The sequence below is a fragment of the Salvelinus fontinalis genome, chromosome 4 (genome assembly GCF_029448725.1).
Source record: "Salvelinus fontinalis isolate EN_2023a chromosome 4, ASM2944872v1, whole genome shotgun sequence".
Classification (NCBI taxonomy): domain Eukaryota; kingdom Metazoa; phylum Chordata; class Actinopteri; order Salmoniformes; family Salmonidae; genus Salvelinus; species Salvelinus fontinalis.
In genome coordinates, this window is record NC_074668.1 from 75562524 (window position 1) to 75580667 (window position 18144).

The window sequence follows — 18144 nt, forward strand, 5'->3', positions numbered from 1 at the left end:
GAACCGCCATAAAAAAGCGAGACTACGGTTTGCAACTGCACATGGGGACAAAGATTGTACTTTTTGGAGAAATGTCCTCTGGTCTGATGAAACAAAAATAGAACTGTTTGGCCATAATGACCATCGTTATGTTTGGAGGAAAAAGGGGGAGGCTTGCAAGCCGAAGAACACCATCCCAACCGTGAAGCACGGTGGTGGCAGCATCATGTTGTGGTGGTGCTTTGCTGCAGGAGGGACTGGTGCACTTCACAAAATAGATGGCATCATGAGGGAGGAAAAATTATGTAGATATTTTGAAGCAACATCTCAAGACATGAGTCAGGAAGATAAAGCTTGGTCACAAATGGGTCTTCCAAACGGACAATGACCCCAAGCATACTTCCAAAGTTGTGGCAAAATGGCTTAAGGACAGCAAAGTCAAGGTATTGGAGTGGCCATCACAAAGCCCTGACCTCAATCCTATAGAAAATTTGTAGGCAGAACTGAAAAAGCGTGTGCGAGCAAGGAGGCCTACAAACCTGAGTTACATCAGCTCTGTCAGGAGGAATGGGCCAAAATTCACCCAACTTATGGTGGGAAGTTTGTGGAAGGCTACCCAAAACGTTTGACCCAAGTTAAACAATTTAATGGCAATGCTACCAAACACTAATTGAGTGTATGTAAAGTTCTGACCCACTGGGAATGTGATGAAAGAAATAAAAGCTGAAATAAATAATTCTCTCTACTATTATTCTGACATTTCACATTCTTAAAATAAATTGGTGTTCCTAACTGACCTAAGACAGAATTTTTACTAGGATTAAATGTCAGGAATTGTGAAAAACGGAGTTTAAATGTATTTGACTAAGGTGTGTGTGAACTTCCGACTTCAACTGTATATAATAAGGAGTTTTGTCTTAATTAGAGCTGAAATACAACAAGATAACAAAATATTGGCCTAATAAAAATATTATTGTATAAAAACATGACTGATTATTTTGGGGTATTTTATGAATATTTTTAAGTATTATTAATCTAATAGTAAAAGAATAAATCAGACAGCAACAATTGCTTATGTATCAGTAAATTGAAGTAACAATGCAAACTAAGTTTTGGATTTAACTGTCAAGCTCACACACCGAGATCTGAATATTCTGGTTAAGAGTCACCCTGAACAGATATACAGTATGTGTCAAGAACTGTGAATATTGGATAGATCTGTTCACTCATAGCCACTGGAAGACATGTGCTCCTTGTATTACCTATCTAGTACAAATATGATTCATGCAACAAAAATAAGTTACATTTCAAAGGGAAAAATCTGTTCCTTTTACCATGTATTGCTTTATATGTTTTGCATAAGTCAGTAATGTATATTTCAAAATTGACTATAGGAAGCTTTGAGGACTTGTGTCTGGCAGGCCGATGTATGTTTACTGCCCTTATTGGAGAGGCCCTGGCTGCATGTGAGTGCGTGTGTGTTTGCGTGCAGCAGCAATGTCCTGACCATGTGTGATGTGAAAAGGCCTGAGTAGTGTCGTGGCCTTAATTTAAGGTCTAATTTGATTACCGTTCATGCGTTTACTTGTGCAAGGCAGGAGTGACTCACTTCCTTAGTCCAACATTTTACATCAGTAAAAAAATAAAATAACATTTACTATTCCAAAAAAGAGAGAACCATGTTACATTGTTATCAAGCAAATGTTAAGCTACAATATTTGTCATTGTGGATTTCTGTTCACAATATGTCTTAATAGTATTGACAGTGAAAGGTTAAAAGGTGTATTTGGTATTATATAAAATGTAATTCAACACCATAAGAAATATACTGTAGCTAGCTCCAACAGACTGTTGTATTTTTTCATCCTATCAGTGTTTTCTAGGACTTGTTTTCCAGTCATTCAGGAGCCCCTTATCTCTGGGCCCACTACAGCTGAGCACAAAAGGAGCTAATGTACTGAGACTACGCAGAAATAAAATGAGTTGAGGAGATAGACTAAATAAGTTGGATGGACCACAGACAACAACAAGTAGGTCTATATATTTATTCCTCAGTCAAGAATCACAGAATTGCTAGAAATTATCAAAAGAATGACTAAAGACGTTGTAGCCTTATTATAATATTTAATAAAATAACTATGTTCCATATTCCAGAAACATGCACGCAAATTACATATTCTCTTACTATATAGAAAAACATTAACTGTCTCAAAATGTCTCAAATTATAGAGTAATTAAGATATTACACACGTCATCCATCATCTGTCAAATCAAAGCACTAATTTGTTAAATTCACTCAAGCAATTTTACAATCAGTTTAGGCTAAATATAATGACCATCAACTACCAACACTTTACCTCTATTCAATTAATGTTCATCTTCATAAAAATATTTACAAAAAACAACAAAAACAGAATTCAATGTGAGAAAAAAAAGAAATCGCCTTGGTTTCTCAAGAATAATGTACAAAATTATGATAAATTATACATTTTATTTGACTAATTTAAACAATCCTACATACAACGTTGAATAGTATTTGCATTTTCCTCCGTGCATTCTCTCCCCTTCTCATCAGAAGCTAGAGGCAGTCACTAAATTCTACAGGGCGATTAGTAATACTTCGCTTTTTTTTCAGGCACACTCGTACGTCACTGGGTAGTGACGTCAATGTTATATCATTCCACATGGCTTTACAGCAAGAGAACGTGACAGCTGAGAGGCGCTCTGCTTTTCCGCCGCCTTGCTCTCCCTCCCTCCCACCCCCTCTCTCTATCGCTTTCTCTCTATGCAGCCTGCTGCACTGTCCTCATGTGTATAGTTAAGAGTTAGTTAAGAGCATTATTTACGCCTGCCTGGCTCCCAAAACACCCAGGAGCACTAACACCACACAAACAGGGGTCCATCTATGGTTCACCCTCGCCTGACCAGGTTTAAACAACCCTTCCCTCTCTCCATATGGACAAGGAACATGGCAACTGTTCTTACAGGATATTTTAGAATGTTACATTGAAACGCCATCCTTCATACGACATACTATGCTCCTAATATGCTCTTTTAAATAACAGTGGTTAATTTGATTATTATAGCAACAGTAATTTTGCCCTGAATTGCAGAGAGGACCTGGTCAACACATGGGTTGGACTCAAAGTAGGATGTAGAAAACAGAAGGATAATGTCGACAGCATAATTACGGGTCTGTCCATCAGAGCTGAGTATAAATGCTTCTGTAATGACACAAAGCGGAAAATCATAATTTGACAGTTTTTGTGACTTAAGTTATATTGCAGGAGATTGTAGAGATCATATTTGGAATATCTTACTACAAGACAAAACAAAGCCATAGTGCAGGGATCATCAACTAGATTCAGCCACAAGCAAATGGTCAGGAGGGCAGAACATAATTACATAATAATTTGTAGACTGCCATTTGACTGCAAGAAGCCCAAACAGACATACAATAATGTTTGACTAAACCATAATCATGTCAAACCTTGCTTGCATATATACAGTACCAGTCAAAGGTTTGGACACACCTACTCATTCAATGGTTTTTATTTATTTTTAATATTTTATACATTGTAGAATAATAGTAGAAAACCAAAAAATATATTTAAAAAATATATATTTTATATTTGAGATTCTTCAAAGTAGACCACCCTTTGTCTTGATGACAGCTTTGCATTGTCTCAACCAGCTTCATGAGGTAGTCGCCTGGAATGCTTTTCCAACAGTCTTGAAGGAGTTCCCACATATGCTGAGCACTTGTTGGCTGCTTTTCCTTCACTCCGCGGTCCAACTCATCCCAAACCATCTCAATTGAGTTTTGGTCGGGTGGTTGTGAAGGCCAGGTCATAAGATGCAGCACTCCATCACTATCCTTTTTGGTAAAATAGCCCTTACACAGCCTGAAGGTGTGTTTTGGGTCATTGTCCTGTTGAAAAACAAATGTTAGTCCCACTAAGCGCAAACCAGATGGGATGGTGTATCGCTGCAGAATGCTGTGGTAGCCATGCTGGTTAAGTGTGCCTTGAATTCAAAATAAATCACAGTGTCACCAACAAAGCACCCCCACACCTCCTCCTCCATGCTTCACGGTGGGAACCACACATGCAGAGATCATCCGTTCACCAACTATGCGTCTCACAAAGACACGGCGCTTGGAACCAAACATCTCAATATGGACTCATCAGACCAAAGGACAGATTTTCACCTGTCTAATGTCCATTGCTCGTGTTTTTTGGCCAAAGTAAGTATCTTCTTCTTATTGGTGTCCTTTAGTAGTGGTTTCTTTGCAGCAATTCGACCATGAAGGCCTGATTCACACAGTCTCCTCTGAAAAGTGGATGTTAAGATGTGTCTGTTACTTGAACTCTGTGAGGTGCAATCTGAGGTGCAGTTAATTGACGATTTATGAGACTAGTATCTCTAATGAACTTATCCTCTGCAGCAGAGGTAACTCTGGGTCTTCCTTTCCTGTGGCGGTCCTCATATGAGCCAGTTTCATCATAGCACTTGATGGTTTTTGCAACTGCACTTGAAGAAACTTTAAAAGTTCTTGATATTTTCAGATTGACTGACCTTCATCTCTTAAAGTTATTTCATAGTTTTGATGTCTTCACTATTATCTCTATTGTGTGGGAATACTTTTCCAAAGAAATTTGCTGGTGTTTCTACAGTCTTTTAGGTCCAACCATTGAAAAAGATGAGGAACCTTGCCATAGAGCATGATTTAGGTGAGATGTTATTATTTTTATTAATTGTGCCTGTCATTTCTTTAAATACAGTTACTTCTATTCTTAAAATGTGGCTGGCGGACATTGTGGGACAGGGGCAGAGAGAAAGCAAACTCAAAGGGCCTAATGGGGAGAGGGGTGTCGTGTAAGATAGCATGTAGCATAAAGACTTTCCCTCCAAATTGCCCTCCAAATACACCTCTGCTGTCTTCAACCAAGATCTCAGCGATCACTGCCTCATTGCCTGCATCCGTAATGGGTCTGCGACCAAACGACCACCCCTCATCACTGTCAAACGCTCCCTAAAACACTTCAACAAGCAGGCCTTTCTAATCGACCTGGTCCGTGTATCCTGGAAGGATATTGACCTCATCCCGTCAGTAGAGGATGCCTGGTTATTCTTTAAAAGTGCCTTCCTCACCATCTTAAATAAGCATGCCCCATTCAAAAAATGTAGAACTAGGAACAGATATAGCCCTTGGTTAACTTCAGACCTGACTGCACAAAAACATCCTGTTGCGTACTGCATTAGCATTGAATAGCCCCCGTGATATGCAACTTTTCAGGGAAGTTAAAAACCAATATACACAGGCAGTTAGGAATGCTAAGGCTATCTTTTTCAAACTGAAATTTGCATCCTGTAGCACAAGCTGAGGCTAGGAAACAATGTCACCACCGATAAATCCACTATAATTGCCAATTTCAATAAGCATTTTTCTACGGCTGGCCATGCTTTCCTCCTGGCTACCCCTACCCCGGTCAACAGCCCTGCACCCCCCACAGCAACTCGGCCAAGACTCCCCATTTCTCCTTCATCCAAATCCAGAAAGCTGGAGATTCCCAAAGATTGGAATGCTGCCGTGGTCATCCCCCTCTTCAAAGGGGGAGACACTCTAGACCCAAACTGCTACAGACCTATATCTATCCTACCCTGCCTTTCTAAGGTCTTCGAAAGCCAAGTTAACAAACAGATTACCGACCATTTCGAATCCCACCGTACTTTCTCCGCTATGCAATCTGGTTTCAGAGCTGGTCATGGGTGCACCTCAGCCGTGCTCAAGGTCCTAAACAATATCATAACCGCCATCAATAAGAGACAATACTGTGCAGCCGTCTTCATCGACCTGGTCAAGGCTTTCGACTCTGTCAATCACCACATTCTTATAGGCAGACTCAACAGCCTTGGTTTCTCAAATGACTGCCTCCCCTGGTTCACCAACTACTTCTCTGATAGAGTTCAGTGTGTCAAATCGGAGGGCCTGTTGTCCGGACCTCTGGCAGTCTCTATGGGGGTGCCACAGGGTTCAATTCTCGGGCCAACTCTCTTCTCTCTATACATCAATGATGTCGCTCTTGCTGCTGGTGATTCTCTGATCCACCTCTACGCAGATGACACCATTCTGTATACTTCTGGCCCTTCTTTGGACACTGTGTTAACTAACCTCCAGACGAGCTTCAATGCCATACAACTCTCCTTCTGTGGCCTCCAACTGCTCTTAAATGCAAGTAAAACAAAATACATGCTCTTCAACCGATCGCTGCCCGCACCTGCCCGCCCGTCCAGCATCACTACTCTAGGCGGTTCTGACTTAGAATATGTGGACAACTACAAATACCTAGGTGTTTGGTTAGACTGTAAACTCTCCTTCGAGACTCACATTAAGCATCTCCAATCCAAAATGAAATCTAGAGTCGGCTTCCTATTTCGCAACAAAGCATTCTTCACTCATGCTGCCAAACATATCCTCGTAAAACTGACTATCCTACCGATCCTCGATTTCGGTGATGTCATTTACAAATTAGCCTCCAACACTCTACTCAACAAATTGGATGCAGTCTATCACAGTGCCATCCGTTTTGTCACCAAAGCCCCATATACTACCCACCACTGCGACCTGTACGCGCTCGTTGGCTGGCCCTCGCTTTATACTCGTAGCCAAACCCACTGGCTCCAGGTCATCTACAAGTCTCTGCTAGGTAAAGCCCTGCCTTATCTCAGCTCACTGGTCACCATAGCAACACCCACCCGTAGCACGCGCTCCAGGAGGTATATCTCTCTGGTCACCCCCAAAGCCAATTCCTTCTTTGGCCGCCTTTCCTTCGAGTTCTCTGCTGCCAATGACTGGAACGAACTACAAAAATCTCTGAAACTGGAAACACTTATCTCCCTCACTAGCTTTAAGCACCAGCTGTCAGAGCAGCTCACAGATTACTGCACCTGTACATAGCCCATCTATAATTTAGCCCAAACAACTACCACTTCCCCTACTGTATTTATTTAGTTAGCTCCTTTGTACCCCATTATTTATATTTCTACTTCGCACATTCTTCCACTGCAAATCTACCATTCCAGTGTTTTACTTGCTATATTGTATTTTCTTCGCCACCATGGCTTTTTTTTGCCTTTACCTCCCTTATCTCACCTCATTTGCTCACATTGTATATATACTTATTTTTCTACTGTATTATTGACTGTATGTTTGTTTTACTCCATGTGTAACTCTGTGGTGTTGTATGTGTCGAACTGATTTGCTTTATCTTGACCAGGTCGCAATTGTAAATGAGACCTTGTTCTCAACTTGCCTACCTGGTTAAATAAAGGTGAAATAAAAAAAATAAAAAATATGTTCTCATGTTCTGAGCAAGGAACTTAAACGTTTGCTTTTTTACATGGCAAATATTGCACTTTTACTTTCTTCTCCAACACTTTGTTTTTGCATTATTCAAACCAAATTAACCTGTCTAGCCCCGGGGTTCCGCTAGCGGAACTCCTCCCACATTCCACTGAAAGGCAGAGCGCGAAATTCAAAAAATATTTTTGAGAAATATTTAACTTTCACACATTAACAAGTCCAATACAGCAAATGAAAGATAAACATCTTGTGAATCCAGTCAACATGTCCGATTTTTAAAATGTTTTACAGCGAAAACACCACGTATATTTATGTTAGCTCACCACCAAATACAAAAAAGCACAGACATTTTTCACAGCACAGGTAGCATGCACAAAACCAACCAAACTAACCAAGAACCAACCAAACTAACCAAGAAACAACTTCATCAGATGACAGTCTTATAACATTTTACACAATAAATCTATGTTTTGTTCGAAAAATGTGCATATTTGAGGTATAATTCAGTTTTACATTGCAGCTACCATCACAGCTACCATCAGAAATAGCACCGAAGCAGCCAGAGTAATTATAGAGACCAACGTGAAATACCTAAATACTCATCATAAAACATTTCTGAAAAATGCATGGTGTACAGCAAATGAAAGACAAACATCGTGTGAATCCAGCCAATATTTCCGATGTTTTTAAGTGTTTTACAGCGAAAACACAATATAGCATTATATTAGCTTACTACAATAGCCTACCACACAACCGCATTCATTCATTCAAGGCACATTAGCGATAGCGATAGGCACGTTAGCGATAGCGAATAAACCAGCAAAATATATTATTTTTTTCACTAACCTTCTCAAAATTCATCAGATGACAGTCCTATAACATCATATTACACAATACATATATGGTTTGTTCGAAAATGTGCATATTTAGAGCTGATATCCGTGGTTATGCATTCTGAAAACTTAGCATCTTTTTCCCAGAATGTCCGGATATTTTTCTGACACTCACCTATTCTGACCAAATAACTATTCATAAACTTTACTAAAAAATACATGTTGTATAGGAAATGATAGATACACTAGTCCTTAATGCAATCGCCGTGTTAGAATTCTAAAAATAACTTCATTACGACATGCAGCTTACGTTATTGCGAGAGAGCGCCCAAAATCTGCAAACTAAAAGTAAACATGTTCGACAGATATATGAAATAACATCATAAATGGGTCCTACTTTTGATGATCTTCCATCAGAATCTTGTACAAGGGGTCCTCTGTCCAGAAAAATCGTTGTTTGGTTTTAGAATGGCATTTTTCCCTCTCGGATGAGCAAGCAAAACTAGCCAAGTGGCGCTAAGCTCTCCTTTGTCACCAAACGCAAAGAACGCAACACGCCTAAACTCCCGAAAAAAAATCAATAATCTAATAAAACTATATTGAAAAAACATACTTTACGATGATATTTTCACATTTATCAAATAAAATCAAAGCCGGAGATATAAGACTTTTCAGAAGCCAATACTGGTGACCTTTATGCGCTTCCTGAACAAAGGAATTCTGGGGTCATGTCATTCCAAGCTCTATCTTTTGACCATAGAAATACCTAGAAACCCCATTTCACCTCTCACAGCCTATTGACATCTAGTGGAAGGCGTATGAAGTGCATGTATACTAATACATATCAAGCACATTTATAGGCAGGCCCTGGAACAGAGCCTCGAATTCAGATTTTTCACTTTCTGACAGGAAGTTTGCTGCAAAATGAGTTCTGTTTTACTCACAGATATAATTCAAACGGTTTTAGAAACTTGAGAGTGTTTTCTATCCAATAGTAATAATAATATACATATTGTACGAGCAAGAATAGAGTACGAGGCCGTTTAAATTGGGCACGATTTTTACCCAAAGTGAAAATAGCGCCCTCTATCCTCAACAGGTTTTAAACATGTTTCATTATTTTTTTGAGACTAAATTGATTTTATTGATGTATTATATTAAGTAAAAATAAAAGTGTTCATTCAGTATTGTTGTAATTGTCATTATTACAAATATATGTATAAAAATCAGACGCTTAATCGGTATCGGCTTGTTTTGGTCCTCCAATAATCGCTATCGGTGTTGAAAAATCATAGTCGGTCGACCTCTATATGAGACAGACACTGTAGGCGGGTCACATCCAGGCAAGGGGCCTGGGCTTCCTCAGTCAGAGGCCAGCGTTAACACTCCACCCCTCATTCCTCCATCTTTTATTACGGACCAGATGAGGCTGAAGAAAAAGAGTGCAACAGCATTGCAATACATCTGAGGGTTACACACTTATACCAACGACTGACATTTTAATAATGAGACAATTTATCAATTATTAAGGTCAGGATTATTTTTAAAAGTGTATTTCTACAATTCTATCTTTTAAAAACTGACAGCTAGCGGAGAGTGGTAAGGAGGATGATTGGTTCAGATACCAATATAAGCACTAAATTCTTCAATACCAATTAAGACTATTTAATATCAGGTCAGCCCAGAATGTCTATATTAGCACATCCCTACTATAGCTAGATGGTTAGGGGGTTGTTTTCAGGACTTTAATTGGTGAGGATAATAGTTCCCGTGGATTTCTGATGTAAATTATTTTGGAAAAGGAAAACATTGAGGACATTTGTGGGAAATCCTGTGACTTGGTGACTTTGCCTATCCATATTCTTTGGGGCAAATGTTTTCACTTTGCTCCGCTGAGGCTTAATTTTTTATCATACGAACACCTTCGCTGAAACAAAAACACAAATTCCTCCCATCCTGCTCCATGAATTATGAATCAGTCGTCTCGCCATCACTTCATTAATACATTATGTTCACAGTGAGATCTCTAAAATGGCAGCAGCAGCATCCGTGTTGCGTAGGGCTTTCCCTCCCAGACCGCCTGACACATTGAAGGATCTCACCAACAACAGACAGATGTGTTCACGCCACACTGAGGTCGTCAGCATACAGCTGCACTAAAGGACATACCGACCGGTAGGTTACATGAACACAGGGCCACGGCTTATTGTTTTGAAAACTTTGCGATCAGTTTCTAGTAAACACAAAATGCTATTTTGACACTTTCAGAGTCAGACTATGGAAAGCAGCATAGGAATGCTGCCCATTCATTGACAGGTTGTTGTAACTTGTTCTACACCTTGCTGTGTTAATGTGGATCAGAAATTACATAGGACAACATGTGTATTATTAACAGTATTTATCTCAATTCAACAACTGCTGAACTGAAAAGTTCCTGTTTGAGATGGAGAAAGACCAGATTTTCCACCTGAATAGAAAAGTACATGTTGACAATATATATATATATATATCTTTGGTTTCCAAAGCTATAATATTCCCAATCAATGGTTCAAATCAGAGCTAGAGAGAGTACAAATAAAGAGCTTTAAACATCTAAGAATCAATTTGGAGAGGCAATAGGACTGAATGAGCAGTAGGGAGGTGACTGAGGGCGTTGTTGGAGCCCATGCAGCCATGTCCTTTTCAGAGAGCAAAAGCAGTCATGCGCTGAGAAGCCAAACACCTGCGATAACAGGTCCTCAGCAAGCGTTAACGCCCGCCCACCACACCGACCTGCTTGCCTCCAGCTGCACAATGCCAAACCCACAGACAAACTTCCTCATGAGCTCAAGATAAACCGATAAAGCCACAACTGCCCATAGACTCACACCAGGAGAGACAGAACATACAGCTCAGTTACCAAACGACAGCAAATCAGTTTCCCTAGTCAAAGGAACACATTGCTGTGTGTGTGTGTGTGTGTGTGTGTGTGTGTAAGGACACAAGTGCTTTAAGTCACTCATTAACCTTGGATCACTTTCTCTTTCTCTTAAAAAACTGTATCTTTGTCCTCATATCTAACCTACCAATATGCCACAAAGTGTAGTGATGTGACACAGGATGTCAGTGCACTACACAGGATGTCCAACCTGCCCCTTTTGCAGGAATGACACACATGTCAAACAATAGACAAACTAAATCTGATTTTGTCATGATAGTCCAAACACCACCCAAAAAAAGAGAAACGGTCTGCTACCAAATCATGGATGTATCTTCCCAAAAGACATGCAATGACTTTGGGCTATGCCTAGACGAAGTGACTGTTTTTCATTTGTGTGAACTCTTTAGGAAGTGTGGGGCCAACATGTCTGCTTCCATGAAAACATTGCTACAAATTTAGGACTGTTTTATTCTGTGAGAAATGTAACCTATACAAGTAAAACCACTGTATGGTCTTTCTACCGTTCTCATGTGTGCAGTATTTTACCATTATTCTATCACTGAAAAAATAACATGATAACAACTGTGTAATACTGCAAGAATAATACTAGCCTGTATAATACTGCCTGATCATGTAGGCTATCCATCTTGCTACAGAAATCAAGCGTTTAATACAATTACAAGTTCAAAACCTGACTCACTGTGTGAACTCAATTGTTTAATTGTTCTATTGACTGCTCATATAGTATAATATGGAATACTGGCACATTAAACTATAGGAGCAGTCAAGGCACACTGTTCATTGTATTCTTTTTCAAAGGACCATGCACTGAAAATGTGTTTGTCAATCTCCTGTTTTCTGTTACCAAAATTGCATTTCAGGTGGAGAAGGTTCCATCACTGGGGCCAGGAATGTACACCTGTTTTACTGTAGGCCCTTGTTCACAGTTTCAGGTTAGGTTTTGCTTTCTTTTGAGTTTGGGCAATGCAAACTAATAATTCAATGTCAAACAGACGATGCACAAGACGTCAAACAGATATCAAGCAGCACTAGACGCACCTTCTGGTCCATGCCACAGTAGTTGTGTTTAAAGACGTAGTAGGCTGTGCTGATGACGAGCACAGAGCCATTAGACTGTGGGAAGGAAGGCTGTGACTCACAGGCAGGGGCCAGGGAGAGGGCCTGTTAGCTGGGCTCATCAGGTGGAGAAGCCATGAGGCCAGACATGACGTGAGACAGCGCATCAATGAGATATTCCCACAAAAATTTTCACTGATTATCACTTTAGCTGGCCAGTCAATCAGTTTAGGAACCACAATGGGGTCTGATGGCTACCAAATGGCTAAAACACTTAAAAAGTGCACGCGTAATGTATGATGACTAAGTTTCCAAAGAGAATCAGGAAGTGCAGGAGAAGCTGAGGTGTTGGGGTGTACTAGCTAGGTCAAATAGATCACAGGACAGAGTGTGGCGTCTTTATCTCAACCAAGTAAGACGCTCATTGGCTTAATGTCACTCTCCATACACAACACATTCACAGCCATTTGCTAGTCAGCAAAGAATACAGATTCAATGTACCTTTCCTCAGTAACATCCCCTGAAAGTATGACAATTGTACTATGTGAGGTAGGGTACTATTACAAGATAATGAGCTACATCGTCTGTCCGAAATACAATGTAAGCAAAGATGCCCAAGAAAAGTATAAATTTTAAATCGTTTGGAATAGGCCTAATGCTGCTTGCAATGACGTGTGCAAAGCATTTTTACACTGTTTACTTGAACTCTTCATAAATGATCCCTACCTTGCCACAGACATTGTAAAAAGAAGGCTACTGCGACTGCATGTATTATGGTCTAGGCCTATTTGCACTCTGCGAGGATTGTTTTGCGGACAGATGTCACCCTTAAAGTCAAACTGCAATACATTTCAAAGAATGTCAAGTAATCTTGAAAACAACACAATAAATAAGATAAAACACTGATGATTATGTAGTGATTTGATCTGATTTGAAATGTAAGACGTTTGTCCAACTGTGTGTCCACAAACTAGCCTACATCTGGACTTCTTTTGCCTGACTGTTTTGGCTGTACTATTCATTGTTTTTTAGCATGAACTATCAAGCTGAAATCCAAACTTCAGTATCTTTAAGAAAAACATGACTGGTGTGCCAATGTAAACCAAACTTTAAAAATGTAAGGTATCAGAGTCCAAAATAAGAAATACTGTATCACTGCTTATGGACCATCACTGATCATTCATCAATGATCATTCATCACTGATCATTCATCACTGATCATTCATCACTGATCATTCATCACTGATCATCCATCACTGATCATCCATCACTGATCATTCATCACTGATCATTCATCACTGATCATTCATCACTGGGACACTAAGTCTTACGCTCAGAACGTCTAACCTAATACCAGAGGTTTCAGAATACATGACACAAAGTTAGGTGATAGACATGCAAATGAGATGTAAAACTTTCTCTTCTCTGCATTTATGGTCCTCCTTAGTCATGCCTTTGTTGACCTATATAATTCATAATGAAGTAGATCTATATCATAGCTATTTTAACTGTATTAGTAGGTGTACAAAGGAGTGTCAAGCACAGTATGTAGGCCTACATACAAAAATAGCATGGTGTAACTTTGTGTTCCACATTTAAAAAACAGCATAGCGAAATGTAGCAGCAGGGCTCTACAGTGCGACCATTTTACTTGCATATGCGCCTAAATATACTTGCATATGCCCCCCCCCCCCCCCCAAAAAAAAAAATCACCCAGATGATAATTGTTGCAATGATTACTTCACTATACCACAGCCCCCCAAGTGCCTTGGAAAATACACTGAGCTCAGATTAATGACCGTCATGCGTGCACCATTACTACAAAGAACCTGGCTTGTTACCTCAAATACTATTCATTGTGCTCCTAGATTTCTTTGTATGCTCCGACATTTTTCAACTTACGGGGCACACATGCTCCTTGTGAAAAAGGTCACTGTAGAACCCTGAGCAGAATGTGATAGTGCTCCATAACAAGGCCTACATAGCTATCATGTGAGAGTTCCGGCAAGAGACAGGCCTATTAAAACAGAGTTGTCTTTCAAAGACTTTAAATTATTTTGATTTCAGCTGCACATGGTCTCATATCAAAAGGTGTTGGTGTTGATACGTGTCTGGCAGCTAACACTGAACTTTTGTTGTGTGGAAACTAGAAATATTTAACAAACAAGGCCTAAATGCATCACTGTCTGGCAACAAATGGATGTAATGCAGAACAGGACACACAGCATACCATCATGTCAATATCAACAGAGCTTCAGGACAAAAGCAAGGATCGTGTCTAAACTTTGTATGCAAACCCAAATGTGGTTGACCACTGATCGTATATGGTGGTGTTGTTCATTTCTAAATATTAATTTGTGGAAAACCTTATTATATAAATGGTGTATTTTTCCCCATTGCCAATGTTGCAAGACACAATCAAATAAATTAGTCTTTTCCACATTCCACACAGCATTTGTCATAAGCATCATGTGCTGACCCGCAAAAATATAAATTATTTTACTATATATTTTCTGATGAATCAATGACCAGCAAATCATGTAATGTCATGATATATGAGGCGCCATTTAATGTGTGACCAAACAAGTCCAGTAATCTATGCATGTGTGGATGACAAGTATGATCTATGGTGAGTATTACGTTTGAGTTCGTCCTTTCAGTTCCCAACTAAATGTGCCTGCTAAGACCATATTTGAGCTAGGCTTAATTATTATTAGTCTACACTACATCATGACAAAGTGTCACATACAGGACTTGACTGTGGACACTGAACCTGACGTGCACATCATCACCCTCTTAAAGTCCTTGCCTGTGATACTCAAATATGGTCTTTCAGTTAGGACAGTAGTGTGTCTTGGGTGATGCTGGCACTCCTATCCACTCTTGTTAAGTCAATACAGTTGGACAACAGGCAGTGACATCTTTATTTCACTGATCAATACTGGTCTACACCAATGCCCCTCACTGCCTGACAACATTAACGCTAGACCAGACCTGTATGGTAGTACCCAGACTTGAGTCTGCAATCTATTCCTGACACCATCCACTGCAGGACAATGAGTCAAATGAACAAACAACAAATTCAGTGTTGTGTTGTATGAGTGAAGTGTGCTATTACAACACCGTAATAAACATCCTTTATGCAGCTTATGCGTCTTATCTTCTCATAATAATCTTCATCTTTAAGGTAGTCCAGTTTACAACAAAGGCTATTGCTGAAACAATATTTGGCAGGTCACTTTTATAAAACGTCACAGGTTCATAGACAGAATCAGAGGCAAAACTAAATTTGGATAAATCTAATTGACAATGAACAATATGATAGGCTAATCTAATATGGTCAGAGGGCAGGGCACATACTAAAATGTCAGCTGAACATATTGCCCTCGTTGGAATTGAAAACTCTTATTATTAATGTATGACATTTCGCTTAAATATTTCACAAATAAACTAGAATCAGCTACCATCACTGATAATAAAATAAAGCCAGACTGCAATCCATAAAGTTTCTACACACAAATAGCCTGTTATTATAAATCTTTAAAGGAATTACATTCCTTTAGGGTTTTAAAATATGGAACATCATTTGATGCTAACGCCTGATGTCTATTTACTGTCAGAGTGGATGGCCCGGTCCTTCCAAAAACAGCTTCTTTCTGATACACGATTGGTTCTTGAGCTCAGATGTTGAAAATGTAAGCAAGTTAGCAATATTTCACATCCCTGCAAAGAATGTTATGATTGGGCCTGTGTAAGAAAGTAATAATAGGCCATTTCATCAAGTTGTCTTCTTCATAAAATCAAGGGTAATTTTTTTGTATAAATACACTGTGGCCCTTGCTGGGCCACAGTGATGTTGTTTGTTACAATCAACTGTAAGTGTGAACAGGATGTTTGACTATTGGGGGTCTTAGATTAATATCTTCGATCTTGAACTATTGGGGAATGAATATCTTTCATGGTCACAATAGATTGCCTGGAATACAGTGAGTGTTGAAGCCAAATAAACACACTTGATGTTACTCACACTTTCCATTGCAGTGGCCTCACACCAGGGTATCCTAACTACAGTGAAATAATAACCTTATAGAGAACTTTAGAGATTAGTGAATATGTAGCACTAACCACTTATTTTCTAAGCCTATTTGAAAATTATGCCTGTGAGTGAATTACTAAATAATGATCATTGCATTGCTTACTCTACCATAAGTGATCACGCTTTAACTTGTTTGACAGGTTTTTCCTGTCATCAACACAACTCTCTCAACAAACAAGAATGGGATAGGATGTCTGAATAAATGTCACTTAGGTAAATGGACTTTCTGGTGCATGTGTGCTGCATGTTATAGTCATATGGGTTTAATTATTGCAGGACTATCAGACTAGTTTATTTCAAGAGACGATTATTTGGTGTGAGTAGAGGTGAATGACCTGGATGGTGAATAGTTCAGCAGTGTAGGGGTGATTGTCTGTCTGGACTACTGTAGGCCTATGCATTCTGGACATGGAGTTGAATTTCCTCCTTGCTGGAGACCACAGGTTCAAGATTGTGTACTCTTGCGCACGTGTGCTCACTCTGAGCAGTCAGTGATACTTTTTGCACAAATGAATGAAGGCAATGATGAACTTTATGCCAGCCCATGACCTACCTGTTCTCTGGATATGCACGGTAACGAAGGTCTGCGAGGCATTTTACAGCTGCCATAATAGCTGGTCGACGTTTCCCCCAAAGAAACACAACTGGACCTTCTCCTGGGTCTGATCACAGGGACTTTCTCCTCGCTGTTGGAGATCCTATTCGGCGTTTCCCTCGGCGGGTAATAATGGTCAAAACAGAGGGACAATAGCGAGCCTGAGACACCCGCCAAACACGCAAACACGGGTCTCAGGAGTGCAGGCAAGCAGCTCAGACTGGTGAAAGACACCAACCACACAACACTGGCAAACACCAGGATCAGAACACTGTGTTTGAGTTTCAAAGTGGGGATCAGTGTTAGGAGACCCACACATCCCAACACGAATAACAACCTGCCAATCATTTGCATCTGGTGTTGGTCCTCTCCCCACTGCAAAAACCGCAAAACTAAAAAATCCCCTAAGTAACATGATGCTGGCAGTGACACAAGCCAACATTTATTACTTTCCCTCTTTTTCCTCTTTAAATAAAATGTCAAAAAGAAAAATGCACAGCCTATGCTAAAGAGAGGGCTGATGGACTGAGAGAAGCCCGACAGAAAAGTCCGCAAATCCCAAAAGCTGAAGTCACTTTGCAAGCTCCTGGAAATAAGCAACGAAACTGCAAAAATTATGAATGCACCCAGGTATAGGCCAAAAAATCGAAGAATTTTTGAATTCAGAATGTCCTCATTGCAAAACCTACAGACGTTAAACAAAAATCCCCTTTGATGGTCTTGTTTTAAAGGGGTGACGCAGCTCTTCACATAGCCGTTCCTGAAGCGCTCTGTGCTGTTTGCATTGGCAACCCCATCGTGGTGCCTGATTTTACTGTGCAAAACCTCTCCTTCTTCGCGAACAGCCATGTTTTCAACTGTAGCTCCTTGGATTCCTTCAAAAGTTTCCTTCTCCCAATATTCTCGCCGTATTAACTCTCAACTACCTGACGGCAAACGCACACCATGGTCACTCAAACGTGCTCAAGCATTTTGACTAAAAGAAAGAGAAGGTGAAATGTTGTTGTTTTTAGAGAAAAGGGGCTCTGTGTCGCCGCCTAGATGTGACAATCCGCTACAAAAACTACAGATCGACACAGGCACGCGCTCTGCAGCACTAAAAACAAACCGTGCACTCTCATGGTCGGTCAGTAGAAGAGTGCTGCTGTATAAAAACTAAGACTGTCAGAGTTAATCAGCTCGAGTTAACTTTTTGTAATTTTAGTGCACGCATTTTTAAAATCCCAATTAATTGCATTGTCTGAACGCGTTCAAAATACACTGAAAACCTCAAACATA

At 39.9% G+C, this 18144-nt stretch overlaps 1 protein-coding gene across 2 annotated transcripts in view; it reads right to left on the reverse strand.

The window, feature by feature from the left end:
• The window catches only part of LOC129854404 (cGMP-inhibited 3',5'-cyclic phosphodiesterase 3B-like), an 86938-nt gene extending 69017 nt beyond the window's left edge, over window positions 1-17921 (reverse strand). The window contains exon 1 of one of the 2 annotated variants that reach the window (XM_055921413.1): window positions 16825-17921. In XM_055921413.1, coding sequence (XP_055777388.1) covers window positions 16825-17715 — 891 coding nt within the window. In that variant the 5' untranslated portion in view covers window positions 17716-17921. The remainder of the gene's footprint in view (window positions 1-16824) is intronic. The other variant, XM_055921412.1, reaches the window with a different exon arrangement.
• Window positions 17922-18144: the final 223 nt, after the last annotated feature.